At 45.9% G+C, this 12,690-nt stretch overlaps 1 protein-coding gene across 1 annotated transcript in view; it reads left to right on the forward strand.

Moving 5' to 3' along the window:
- Window positions 1-12,690, forward strand: part of LOC138528195 (transient receptor potential cation channel subfamily M member 2-like) — a 679,103-nt gene that overhangs the window by 599,855 nt on the left and 66,558 nt on the right. The window contains exon 29 of the mRNA XM_069639648.1: window positions 4,126-4,212. Coding sequence (XP_069495749.1) covers window positions 4,126-4,212 — 87 coding nt within the window. The remainder of the gene's footprint in view (window positions 1-4,125; window positions 4,213-12,690) is intronic.

Genomic DNA, 12,690 nt, shown 5'->3' on the forward strand with positions numbered 1-12,690 from the left:
ACCGGCGGTATCTTTAACATTGCACCAAAAAGTGGGGCGTTTAAAATCAATGGGAAAATCCCATAGAGAATATTCCGGTGGAATATTTCGCGTGGTAACCACTGCCACCAGCCAGAAACTCGACAAGGGGGGACTGGACAGTGTCCCCTTGAAAACAGACCCAGGGGCCGTAGAATTAACCCCTTCCAGTACTTCCACAATATGATGGTTTGTACTGGTTCTGTTCACAATTTTGGACTAGTAAAGTCAATGGTGACTTTACATGCCCTGGGAGACAGTATGGAGTCTATGTTTGGGGGTCACTATGACACCCCTGTGTTACTGCACTGAGGGTGCTGTGTAACACACACATAAAAAATAGGTGATACCCTATGGAGTAAAAGACCTCATAGCCCATAAGCACACAGAGTCAAAGACATACCTCAAATCGGTTCCATGTAATAATGTCGCCACAAAAATCTCTCCATGCAAAAATATCGCCGAAAAATGGCCATTTCTTGTGGCGACATGATTGCATGGAACATGCAGGGGACACCCCCGCAACCCCCACATTTTTTTTTCTTTTTTTTCCTTTTTTTTTTGCCCCTGTCCTCATATATATGGTCACCCATATAATATCGCCACGACCTTTTCCCGGCGATATTATTTACGGCAACCATATATATGGGGATAATATTACCTGATACCCCCAAATCATGCCTAAGAGTGGGAGGAAAAGAGTCTCACTCTTAGCAGGAGAATAAAACAAACCCCAAAAATCCAGCAAAGCTGCTGGGGGACTCACTAGGTTTGGGAAATTAGCCTTTTAAGAGAATTCTCCCTAACATTGAGATAAGAGTGACTGCTCAGCCACAGCTACCAACTAAATCTTTGTGGTGCAGACTGATACCAAAGGGGATTTATTGCTCTCACCTGTAGTCTTAATCTTCTGTAGTGCTCCTTAAGGGACCTGGACAGGATTCTGCCTAACACCAGGTTGCCTCCATCATGCTAGGTGCGGTCTACCAACCTTCTCACACAGTGTCTTCACGTGATGGAGCCAGGTTGCCTACATCGTTCTAGGTGTGATCTACCAAGCTTCTCACTAAGTGTCTTTACGTGATGGAGCCAAGGCAGGGTCCTACTGTTTTGGATGTTTATCACATCGGGGATGCTTCTCTATATTTGCCTAATACTGGGGAGGACCAGAGCCAAAGGCAATAGAAAATGTGTGCATAATACTGTTTTTAAGAGCCCATTGCCTTCTCTATTTTCTCGTTTTCAGAATGAGTTCCATCGCTTGCCAATTGAGTTCTAAACAAAGAATTGGGGTATGTGTTGATTTAGTTAAGCATAATACTGTTTTTAAGAGCCCATTGTCCTGAGATGCAAATTCTGTGCCCCTGCGTGGCACCAGATTAATGTTCCATATATAGTGGCTTGTCTGGCCTCACTTTTGTAGACAGAGAGGGTGGGACCCACCGCTCTCAGTCCGTGCTGGCGAGAGAAGCTTAATGTCGCTTCTGAGTAACCTTTTAATGTGCATGTTGACTTTTCCATGTGTTTCTTCTATGCCCCTACTCTGGTAAAACGAATGCCAAGTTAGTCAAAAAATAAAACCTATTTGACTAGTTCACCATTAATTAACAAATTAATTGTCCTGCTAATTGCCTTCTTATTTGTACCAACCATAGTTTTGGTCTTAGATATATAAAGCTCTATGCCTTTGCATTGGCATGGATTGACAAACGTATCCCCCAACTTCTTTAGGTCACCTATGGTCTTAGATAGTAGCACCGCATTGGAATGTTATCACTGCCTATAACCGGAGCATTTGTTTGGATGGTGTATGATTCTGTCGCGATATCGTCTATATAGACGCAGAACAGCGTAGGGGCCCGCACACAGCTTTGTTCAAACCCTTTGCCAACATTAAACATGCTGGTGCTTTCCCCATGCATGCCCCCCCTTACTGAATTATTATTGTTAGGCTATAACCATAAAATCGATTGTATGGTCAGAATTGGTATTTTCTAGTTTAGTAAGCATTTCAATACGTCGAATGCAGTTTTTAAATCAACAAAGCATGTGTACACTTTTCTTTTTCATAGAACATACTTTTGGAGCAATTCAATAATCTAAGTGATAATATGCCTTTTTGTAGAATAATTTCCCAATGGAATCTAAAAGTAAAATTGATCTGTAGTTATCTTGATTTTCCCTAAGGCGTATTTTTGTGGATTGGGACAATAATCAATAATCTGTCTGTTCTAAAGCACAGAATACATTGAAGGTAGTTGTTAAATGAGGCACCCTGAGCCCAATATTAGTCGTAAATTGTTAAAGGTAGCTAATTTCGACAAGGAATTTTTCCAAAAGAAAGCACTAAATAGTTTTCTTCTTTTTTCACTGTGACGATTAATTGAATCCACCCAAACTAATTATATGAGACGAAACCTAAGCATTAATGCTCCTAACAGGAAAGCATCTTCATAACCAATAGGAATGGCCCAGTCCATTCATTGGTGCATCTGGGAACCCAAGATGTCCACTGCATTTGACCAACATTTATCAAACCAATGTATCAACACAGTTGCAAGAGGTTACACTAAATCTGCGCCTAACATGCAGATAATGTCACACGTACATGTCACAGCATGCAGAGCAGAGACACTTCTGCTCAGGGCTGGGTGCAATGCTATGCTGGATTGACTCTGACTTTAGGACTGCGGTCTGGGGGGCACCAACGGTTTCTTCTCTGTTGCAGTACCTCGGAGAAAAATCCAGTCTGGCATTCATGCCAGACAGTACCTCACAGAACAATCCAGTCTGGCATCCATGCCAGCAGTACCTCAGCGAACAATCCAGTCTGGCATTCATGCCAGACAGTACCTCAGAGAGCAACCCAGTCTGGCATTCATGCCAGCAGTACCTCAGCGAACAATCCAGTCTGGCATTCATGCCAGACAGTACCTCAGAACAATCAAGTCTGGCATTCATGCCAAATAGTACCTCGCAGAACAATCCAGTCTGGCATCCATGCCAGCAGTACCTCAGCGAACAATCCAGTCTGGCATTCATGCCAGACAGTACCTCAGAGAGCAACCCAGTCTGGCATTCATGCCAGCAGTACCTCAGCGAACAATCCAGTCTGGCATTCATGCCAGACAATACCTCAGAGAACAATCCAGTCTGGCATTCATGCCAAATAGTACCTCAGCGAACAATCCAGTCTGGCATCCATGCCAGCAGTACCTCAGCGAACAATCCAGTCTGGCATTCATGCCAGACAGTACCTCAGAGCAACCCAGTCTGGCATTCATGCCAGCAGTACCTCAGCGAACAATCCAGTCTGGCATTCATGCCAGACAATACCTCAGAGAACAATCCAGTCTGGCATTAATGCCAGCAGTACCTCAGAACAATCAAGTCTGGCATTCATGCTAGACAGTACCTCAGAGAACAACCCAGTCTGGCATGAATGCCAGCAGTACTTCAGAGAACAATCCAGTCTGGCATTCATGCCAGCAGTACCTCAGAGAGCAACCCAGTCTGGCATTCATGCCAGCAGTACCTCAGAGAACAACCCAGTCTGGCATTCATGCCAGCAGCACCTCCGAGAACAACCCAGTCTGGCACTAATGCCAGCAGTACCTCAGAGAACGATCCAGTCTGGCATGAATGCCAGCAGTACCTCAGAGAATAATCCAGTCTGGCATGAATGCCAGCAGTACTTCAGAGAACGATCCGGTCTGGCATTCATGCCAGCAGTACCTCAGAGAATAATCCAGTCTGGCATGAATGCCAGCAGTACTTCAGAGATCGCTCCAGTCTGGCATTCATGCCAGCAGTACCTCAGAGAATAATCCAGTCTGGCATTAATGCCAGACAGTACCTCAGAGAGCAATTCGGTCTGGCATTCATGCCAGCAGCACCTCAGAGAACAGCCCAGTCTGGCATTAATGCCAGACAGTACCTCAGTGCTCAGCCCAGACGTTCAGAATCGATATAGCTCTTCACAAGTGAAATAGAATCTTTACATTTTTGGGGACCCCTTTTAGGTTCTAATAAAGAGTTATGAAAATACTGAATATTTTTAAGTTTAAGGATCTGTTTTAATCTTGAATATTTTTGGCATTTTTGCAGAAATCCAATGGGCCGGACAGGAATACGAGGGATTGGAAGTCTGAGATGCTATGGGCCAAACCATTCTCTACACCCAGTTCTAACCCGGTAAGTGGTGAACATTACGCTGCACCTTTTCTGATTCTCAGTCATGCTACCCACTGTAAAAATACACATCATTCTCTGCATCTGGTTCACACTCTGTAGTGTCTCCACTTCATTGTGATGTCTTCAACTGTTCTGTGTGGTTGCCACATACGTGGGTCATAATGAGTGGGCAGTGATAGTAAAAAAAAACTGGGGTATTTCATTTCATTTATACTTCTGTGGCTGTTCCCAAGGAATACCGCCAGAGGTATTACACATTGGATTACTAAAGCAGAAATCTGCCCATTTTGATCTCTGGCAAAGAGGTGGCGGTAAAAAGGTCACATTGGTCACAACATTTTTGTAACTGTACAGATGGGAAGCACAGTCACTTCCTTTCAATACGTAAAAAAGTATGTAGGCTGGAACATGTAAGGGATGGGAAGGAGGGCATGTCTGATGTCCCCCCCTATCACCATCCTGCCCATGTAATGCCTGAAAGGGTCAGAATTGACATCTTTGTGCAGTTAAAAATATGTACCATTGTGTTATGAACCACTACTTAAGCGGTAGCCCCTGAGTCGGTGTCAGGTAATGCTCCGGGGCCCATAGTTACAGGCCTGTGCATAGCAAGGGCCTTAACGAAGGCCCGGGGCATTACCTGACTCGGTAATACCCCCCCAGCGAGGTTATTATTGCTATTCGTAACCTGGCCCTTTGGTTGGGGTACTTAAGGAAGAAAACAAAAAAAACAATGAAATGGCCGCCGTGGAAGGGAAAATGAAGTCTGTTCTCCCTTTCCATGCCGGCCATTGAAAGTAATTTTAAAAAGGTAAACCTTTAATGAGTCTAGCAATTATTGTGTAGAATTCCTATTCTTTTTTATTTAGGGTCACTGCTTAACTTGTTACACTTGTGGAACCTCCTGTTTTATTTTCAGAGGCCTGAACAAGAATGCCAGCCACTCCAGAAACAAAAAGCCACATGGCGCGGGCCACAGCAAACAGCATCCATAAAAAATATCTTTTTTTTTAGGGGTAGCATGGTAGAGCTCAGGAGTCGCAACTGCGACCCCCCAATGACATCTCTGACTGGAGGTTATCCATGCTTTTGAAAGCACAATCCCTGCTTTTCCCCCTTAGGCTGGAGTTTTTTTGTAGCCAACACTCTTTCCGGTTTCACAGGATATTACAAACTGTGGAGCTGTGGGACCCACTCAGATGTGTTGCATGTTTTAGAATTTCCAGCAATTGACAGTGGTGTGGCTCTCCAGTATCCTTTTCTCCCTTCTCCCTTCTCCCTGAATGCCTTATGGCATATAAATGGTGGCAATCTGCTGCAGAGGCCCTGTGAAGAGAACAGGGAATTAATGTATATTGATCCACCACAGAATCCAAGCCTTACACAGATTTATTCCTCAAAAATTGACCTGCTGTAATAATGTGAATAGGGTTTGATTTTTTGTAAATCAAACTATGGCTGAGAAAAGGAGGTAGTGCATGGTGACCAAAGTGGCTGAAGCAATAAGGATGTGTCCCAATGTGTTGGGAACAATTTCCTTTTTGGCTGTAATTCTCCCCACGTGTGAGTCGCCAGCACGTTTTTCAACCAGTTCTCCTGAGTGGTTGGAACTTTATTCCACACTCACCCAGTCGTTTACTCTAACTTTGGGAACATTTTTCAACCCTTTTGGTTGTTTCTTTTCTGAGGTATACTTTCCTCCAACATTTTAGGCATCTGCAATTTATTATTGTGGTACACAGCACTTTCTGTGCACTGTTGCTGGGAGCTCCTTGAGCTGCTCTTTTTCTTTTCCTGGTGATAACAATCGTTGCAAGGACAGGGTGGATACTTTTAATCCTACCTGACTTTTATTGTTGCAGAATCAGCACACCCCACCTTATGTCGAGTGCTGAGGGGACATAATGTATCCCTTTTCCCACTTCTGCTGTAGCTTTCTAGTTACAGTGACAAGTTCATCTGAGTGGCTGGTGGCAGTGGAGGATTTCTACCAAGGTTTTGTGAACTGAACATGCAGGCTACTATTGCAACTGCGGTAAGGGACACATGGGTCATAATTGACCTAAAATGGTGGCTGTACTTTCTTTTCACCAACTCTTGTTGACGTGTCCTTTCTTGAGCCTTCTTCTGCCTAGTTGGATGGAGGAGGTCCTGCTAAGTCCTTTGTCTTTGGCTAAGGCTCTCTGCATGCCTGAAAAGACAGGAAGTGGGAAAACTCCCCTGCCCTTTGTACTGCAGTGTATCTGCCTGGATCCAGTTCGAACTGGGTGTCTGGCTGTCCTTTTGGACAGTACAGCCCCGAGATTTGCATGAAGGCTTGAATGGTAACTGGCGACGTTTTCCATCATAAAAGGCGGGGCTCCTGGAGCAGAAAGGCAGAGCCGACCAATGGAAAGAAGAATCCAAAGAAGAAGGATGTCTGCAGCCACCTCCAGCGACCGCCAAGGACTGCTGTGTAGCCGCTGCTGCTCCAACCTCCTCTTCTACTCGACAGGGAAAATCCAGACTGGATGACTTCCACCTTGGAATAGTGGGTCTAACCAGTCTTGAGACCAACTGCATTTTGAGCCATCCCTAGAAGAGCTGCGACCATCCTGGGCTGTAATCTCCCAATACTTGGGACCATTTTGCTGTGCACCGTCTCCTGAAGTGGGGTTTTGGTTGGAACCTTGTGGGCATCCTTGCTGTGACTTTTTCCCACTCTGAGACACCTCCTCTTCCAAGTCAGGGGCCGAGAAACCGAGAGAAGCCTGTCATGTGACAACCTTCGCTGAACTGAAGCCTACATCGAGTCCTAACGAGCCAGTATTGTGAAGATTATCTGCTGGGCATCCCATCGCAAGAAGCCGACTATCTGCTCCCACCAAAAGTTGTCATTATCCCTGTCCCAAACCCTCTTAGGCAAAACACTGGAGCCAGGGTCCGATCCTCCATATGGGCCTTAGAGGCCTTAAAGGCCTCCCCATCTCATCTGAGACCCACTTGTAGTCAGTCCTGGCGCCTGTTAGGCAGAATCCGGTGCAGTTCCCTTGGGGAACACTGCAAAAAGATTAAGACTACAGGAGTAAGCAGTAAACCCAATTGGTAGCAAGATTTACCTGGTAGCTGTGGCTGAGCAGTCAGACTTCTCTCAAGAAGAGTAGGGCAGTATATAGAGTATACACAATACGGCCAAAAACACAGTAGAGCAAACAAACACTGACCAAAGCTTTGTATCAAAAGTATATAATTATTTATTGAAAACACACTTTAGGCAATATACTAGTACTCTAAATCAAAAGCAAGTTAAAACACAGTCAGGTAAAGTATAAACACCTCCCTTGATAACTATTATACAAGTCAGAGTTAAAACACCACTATTTGTTAAAACAGATGTGAGCGTGTAACCTAGATGGCATTCCAATAGTTAAGTTAAAGGGAGAGAAAAAGGCAGGGCATAAAAATAAAACAGTTCCCAACACTTTTAGAAGTTCAAAGCAAGGGAGTAAAGGCAGTATACACTGTAGAGTCAAAGTTCATAGGCCAGGCCCACTTTAAATGGAGCAAAGCGAAATGTGCCCAAGATCACACAGTTTAAAATGCACTAAAAGTCTTTGCAGAATGTTCAAAAGAGGTTGGGGTGATTCGAGATGCAAAGTTAGAAGGTCTGGGGCCAACCCAGTTGGAAAGCCAAGGATTTAAGGGTCACCTTTAGCAATCCGTGGAAAGGGAGGCCAGGCAGAAAACGGTACCTTAAAGAGAGAGGAAGCTCCAGTGGTGGCAGTTGTTCCTGGCAGTGGTTGCAGTTCGTTGTTTCGACCAGGGGAAGAGAGGATCTCGTCGAGGAAGAAACTTGGAGTCGAGGCACTGCACAGGGATGAAACCAGCCGCGGAGTTTTAGTCGGTTAAAAGGTGCGTTCCTTTTATTCGCGGCCAAAGTGGTGAAGCTTGGCTATCCGGCCGCCGGGGTGCTTGGCACAGTCGATTCGACCAAGAGACGTCTTTGGAAGACGAAGGGGCAAACTGATTGATCCCACCAGCTCAAAGGAAGAAGACTCGTCCAGCAGCAGATCTGCTCTTGTCGTTGGGAAAGTGGTGAGTTCGTTGCAGCAGGGCTCCACCGGTGGTGTCGTCGTTGCAGATGGCTCAGCTTCTTCCCTCTTCGGATTCTTAGGTCTTGTGGTGACTTCTGAAGTTCCAGTCCCAAAAGCCCTGCTTTTATGCAGAAAACCCCCCATTCAACAGCCTAGCTGTCACTCACACATGCTAAGTGGTGAGCCGGGCGGCTAACCACTGGGCCAATCAGAACAGAGTGCGACTTGAGTTGCTTAGGCAACGCAGTCCAGGGTGCCAATTCCCCCACCCACACATCCTGTGGAACCCAGACAGAGTAGCACCAGTTAGAGGGCTTCTGTGGAGAAGCCCACCAAAAAGTGGAACAAAGGTTCCGACCTTGGTTGGAGTTACAGAGACAGACACGAACGCCATTTTAGAAAAGAGTTCTGGCGAAAAGACCTAACCGTTGATTTAATTTTAAATAAATATAATAAACCGGCGGTATCTTTAACATTGCACCAAAAAGTGGTGCGTTTAAAATCAATGGGAAAATCCCATAGGAAATATTCCGGTGGAATATTTTGCCTGGTAACCACTGCCACCAGCCAGAAACTCGACAAGGGGGGACTGGACGGTGCCCCCTTGGAAACAGACCCAGGGGCAATCGAATTAACCCCTTCCAGTACTTCCACAATATGATGGTTTGTACTGGTTCTGTTCACAATTTTGGACTAGTAAAGGTAATGGTGACTTTACATGCCCTGGGAGACAGTAGTCAGTCCCAGTGTATGGAGTCTATGTTTGGGGGTCACTATGACACCCCTGTGTTACTGCACTGAGGGTGCTGTGTAACACATACACCAAAAACAGATGATACCCTATGGAGTAAAAAAAGAACATAGCCCATAAGCACATAAAAAGTCAGAGACAAAATTCAAATCATGCCTAAGAGTGGGAGGAAAAGAGTCTCACTCTTAGCAGGAGAAAAAAACAAACCCCAAAAATCCAGCAAAGCTGCTGGTGTACTCACAAGGTTTGGGAAATTAGCCTTATAAGAGAATTCTCCCTAGCAGCGCCTGTGGCACCAGGCTCATACATGTTCAGAGGAAAGACTGGAAACTGGACTTGGTAATGCACTTTGGTGCAATATGGATGCCCCCACATAGCTCAGTTCCATGAACTGAACTTTGCAGTCTAACTTTTTGGGTGTGGTTCGACCTAGACCTGGGATACCTGGAGGCTATATAAACCACGCCCGGGCAGAGAAACACGCTTTGCGTTACTCTGTGCCTGCACCGTGACACTCTCCGCATTCGGATCGGTCCCCTGAGATCTTCGCCTGCCCTCCTCGTACCGCGTACATGAAAGAAACATTAGCACAACACTTACCTTGAGGATAATCCTGCTTCCATCCATCGTTCCTCTGGTCCAGTGGACAGCATCTGGGCGGCGCCATCTCCAATGCGGAACCCCGCATCCTGGGAAGAAATGAACAAAGGGAAAAGACATTAGTAAGCGTTCTCATATTCCGATTCCCCAAAAAAACCACCAAGGATAATCACACGCTTACCTGGACTCGAGCCTCTCATGTCCACTTCAGTTCCGGAGCATACCATTGACCTACAAAGGAGAAAAAGCAACACAGATTAGCACATAGAAGACAAGAAGGTTCCGCGCATTACGCTTTACTCACTGCTACTTATTCTCTCAGCCGGCAGCCATACTGGGACATTACAATGGCCTGCAAGGGAAAAGAGAGACATAGGTCAGCACAAGAAAAAGGCGAACAGCGCTGTGCATCGCACTTTCACTCACCGCTTCGTGCTCGGCCCCCTAAGCAGCACGACATCATCAACGACCTCTTCCAACACCTAAAGGGAGAAGAGGAGACATTATTAGGGGTGTAGGTGCCTTTCCCCGTCTTCCTACGTGTGAGAGAAAAAATAAAATAGCAGACAAAACCCCTTGTCGGGGAAAGAGGCACTGAGACCCGGCTGCAAGAGTTCAAAGGATGGTTTATTTCTCCAGCTAGGAAATAACCCAAAAAAAACTCTCCCTCATTTACATCAGTGCCAACATTTATATTAGTTAAAGTAACTCTAACAAAAAATACTATATGGACCCGATTGGCCAGACGGTGTGGTGCTGTAGGTGTGGGTAGCATCTCTTCCTCCTGGTTGGCTGAGTAGCTGACGGACGTCAAACATCTTGCGCTCCATGCATGTCGGGGTCCGGTCACTGTGGTCACTACCTAAGCTAGTATTGTTGCATACTAAATGACAAATTATTTAAAACATTTTATGCTACTTGTCACATTTCTACATAAGTTACACACAATGATTATTGTCAGTACAATTGGGTCATTCGTCGCTTTAATTGAAGGCCTTGACCTTTATTGTGCATGTAAAAGAATCAGGCTATGTTTCGCATCTCTTTCTAGGTTTCAAACTCATTAGTGCAAGTAAAAGCAAATATAATAATAAAAATGCTTAAGGTTAGTAGAGGGTGTGTTGGGTGGGTTTTGCAGCACAGGCGAGGGTCTGGCACTTGAAAGAAATACCTTACAGGGGGTGCAGGGTCAGGATGGCAACAAATTGTTCTAATGGGGGTGGGTGGCTTGCACGTTTATGAGGACGAATCAAGCAGAAAGTGCTTAGCTTGTCCTGGTTCACAAACTGTAGCATATTGATTGTTGCAACTTTCTCCAGCTTCAGCGTGAGAATGGAAGCGCAGAGCTTTCCTTCGCAGGGGGAGTGCTAGGGTGGGGGCTAGCCAGCTGTCTGCGCGCCTTGTGTGTGTGTGTCTCTGTCTTTGGCTGCTGCGGTGGAAAGGGGAGCTGAGCATTGCTGTATTATCGCAGTGAGGCCTGTTTACTCAAGATGGTGTTGAAAGGGGGCACAAAAGATGGATGCCCCATGTCCTGCTCAGTAGTCCCATCTATGTAGCAGTCAACCGTGGTTAACTTTACATAAGGGCAAGGGGCAATACCGCTACTGGAGGCACGCGGACCAAGCCTTGTACTGAGGAGCGTACGATGCGAGGGGGCCTGAGGAACCCTCGCTCCCATACATTCCCCCTTTCGTTACATCTAAAGTAACAAACTACTTTATCTCGTTCTTTCCGTTCTCCCTTCGGTAGCGCTCAGCTTCAGCCACAGCCTCATCCCAAGCAGGTGTACCCTTTATTGGCATCCATGCTTTACACACGCTTCTTAAGATGCTACCCCTTCTTGCATATTCTTATGGGGTGACCATTAAGTATATCCCACCATCCCCATCTAAATCTATCCATACCTCGTTATACCACAGCAAGTTTTTTGGTTCTCTAATGGTAGTGTAATGTAGATTATCGACCACGTCCCCATACTGTCTATAGATGGCAGTCATCCTATACTGTGGCGCGGTGTATTCTCCGGTTTGTACATGGGCATCTATCATGGTAGCCACCGTTGTCTGTCGGCCCACTGTTACCATCATCATTGCTGAATTAGGCATATTATTTTCACAGCATCTTAGTCCCAGTTGGCACACACAGAATATTAAGAGAAGAAAGACTATGATGGGAATGAGTATCTTTGCTGCGATGTTCACCCACGATGGTATCCAGCTGAACAGATCATCGAAACACGTGTGGTTGTCTACTCCGCCTTCTGCTCTCATTCCTTCTCCTAAATTATGCACTGCTGTTATCACATGTGACAGTGTCCCGTTATCAGCATCGGAAGTTGGTACGAACGTGCAACACGCCCCCCAATTTTTTTGCAAACACCACCGTCCATCGCTGTGATAAGATCTAAGACATATCTGTTTTGCATCATCATCAGGCGCAGTGCACGGAGCTCTATTTTTATGATGTTGAATCCTTCTTCAGTGTTGTTGGCCAGCTGGATGAGCTCCCAGCGTGTTATCTGCAGCCATTTCGCGTTTGCCCTTGCTTGAACGCCTGGTGCTAGGAACGATGCAAAGAATGTTTCTGCAGATGAGAAAAGCTTATACTGTTGTGGGATTTTCGCAAGGAGTTCTGACGATTTAGACGAAATATAATTGGATCTTTTGCTGCGTGACAACTTGGTTTTCAAAGTTTCTTCTGACAATAGTTCGTATGCTGGGGGCTCTCTGATTGCCTCATTGGGCGCTGTCGATGGTTCAGCCGATTGCCCCTGCTGCCGATGTGTCAGTCGATTGGCCTGCTGTCGATGTGTCAGCCGAAGGCCTTGCTGTAAACTGGACGTGGCTCTCTGATATCACCATTAGTGCTGAGTGAAGTGTGGCTAGGGCACAGGTGCCCCTCCAGGATGCTGGGAGATGCAGGTAAGCTCGTTTGCCACAGATCCAGTATATGTCCATTAATGCAGCAGTGCCTTTTTTCATAACTGGCATTATTAAAGTCTTATTGCACTGCCGCACGGTTCCCATGTTCACCTTCCCTTGTCCATGGAAGCAA

This window comes from Ambystoma mexicanum, chromosome 7q (assembly GCF_040938575.1).
Source record: "Ambystoma mexicanum isolate Mex_15411 chromosome 7q, UKY_AmexF1_1, whole genome shotgun sequence".
Classification (NCBI taxonomy): Eukaryota; Metazoa; Chordata; class Amphibia; order Caudata; family Ambystomatidae; genus Ambystoma; species Ambystoma mexicanum.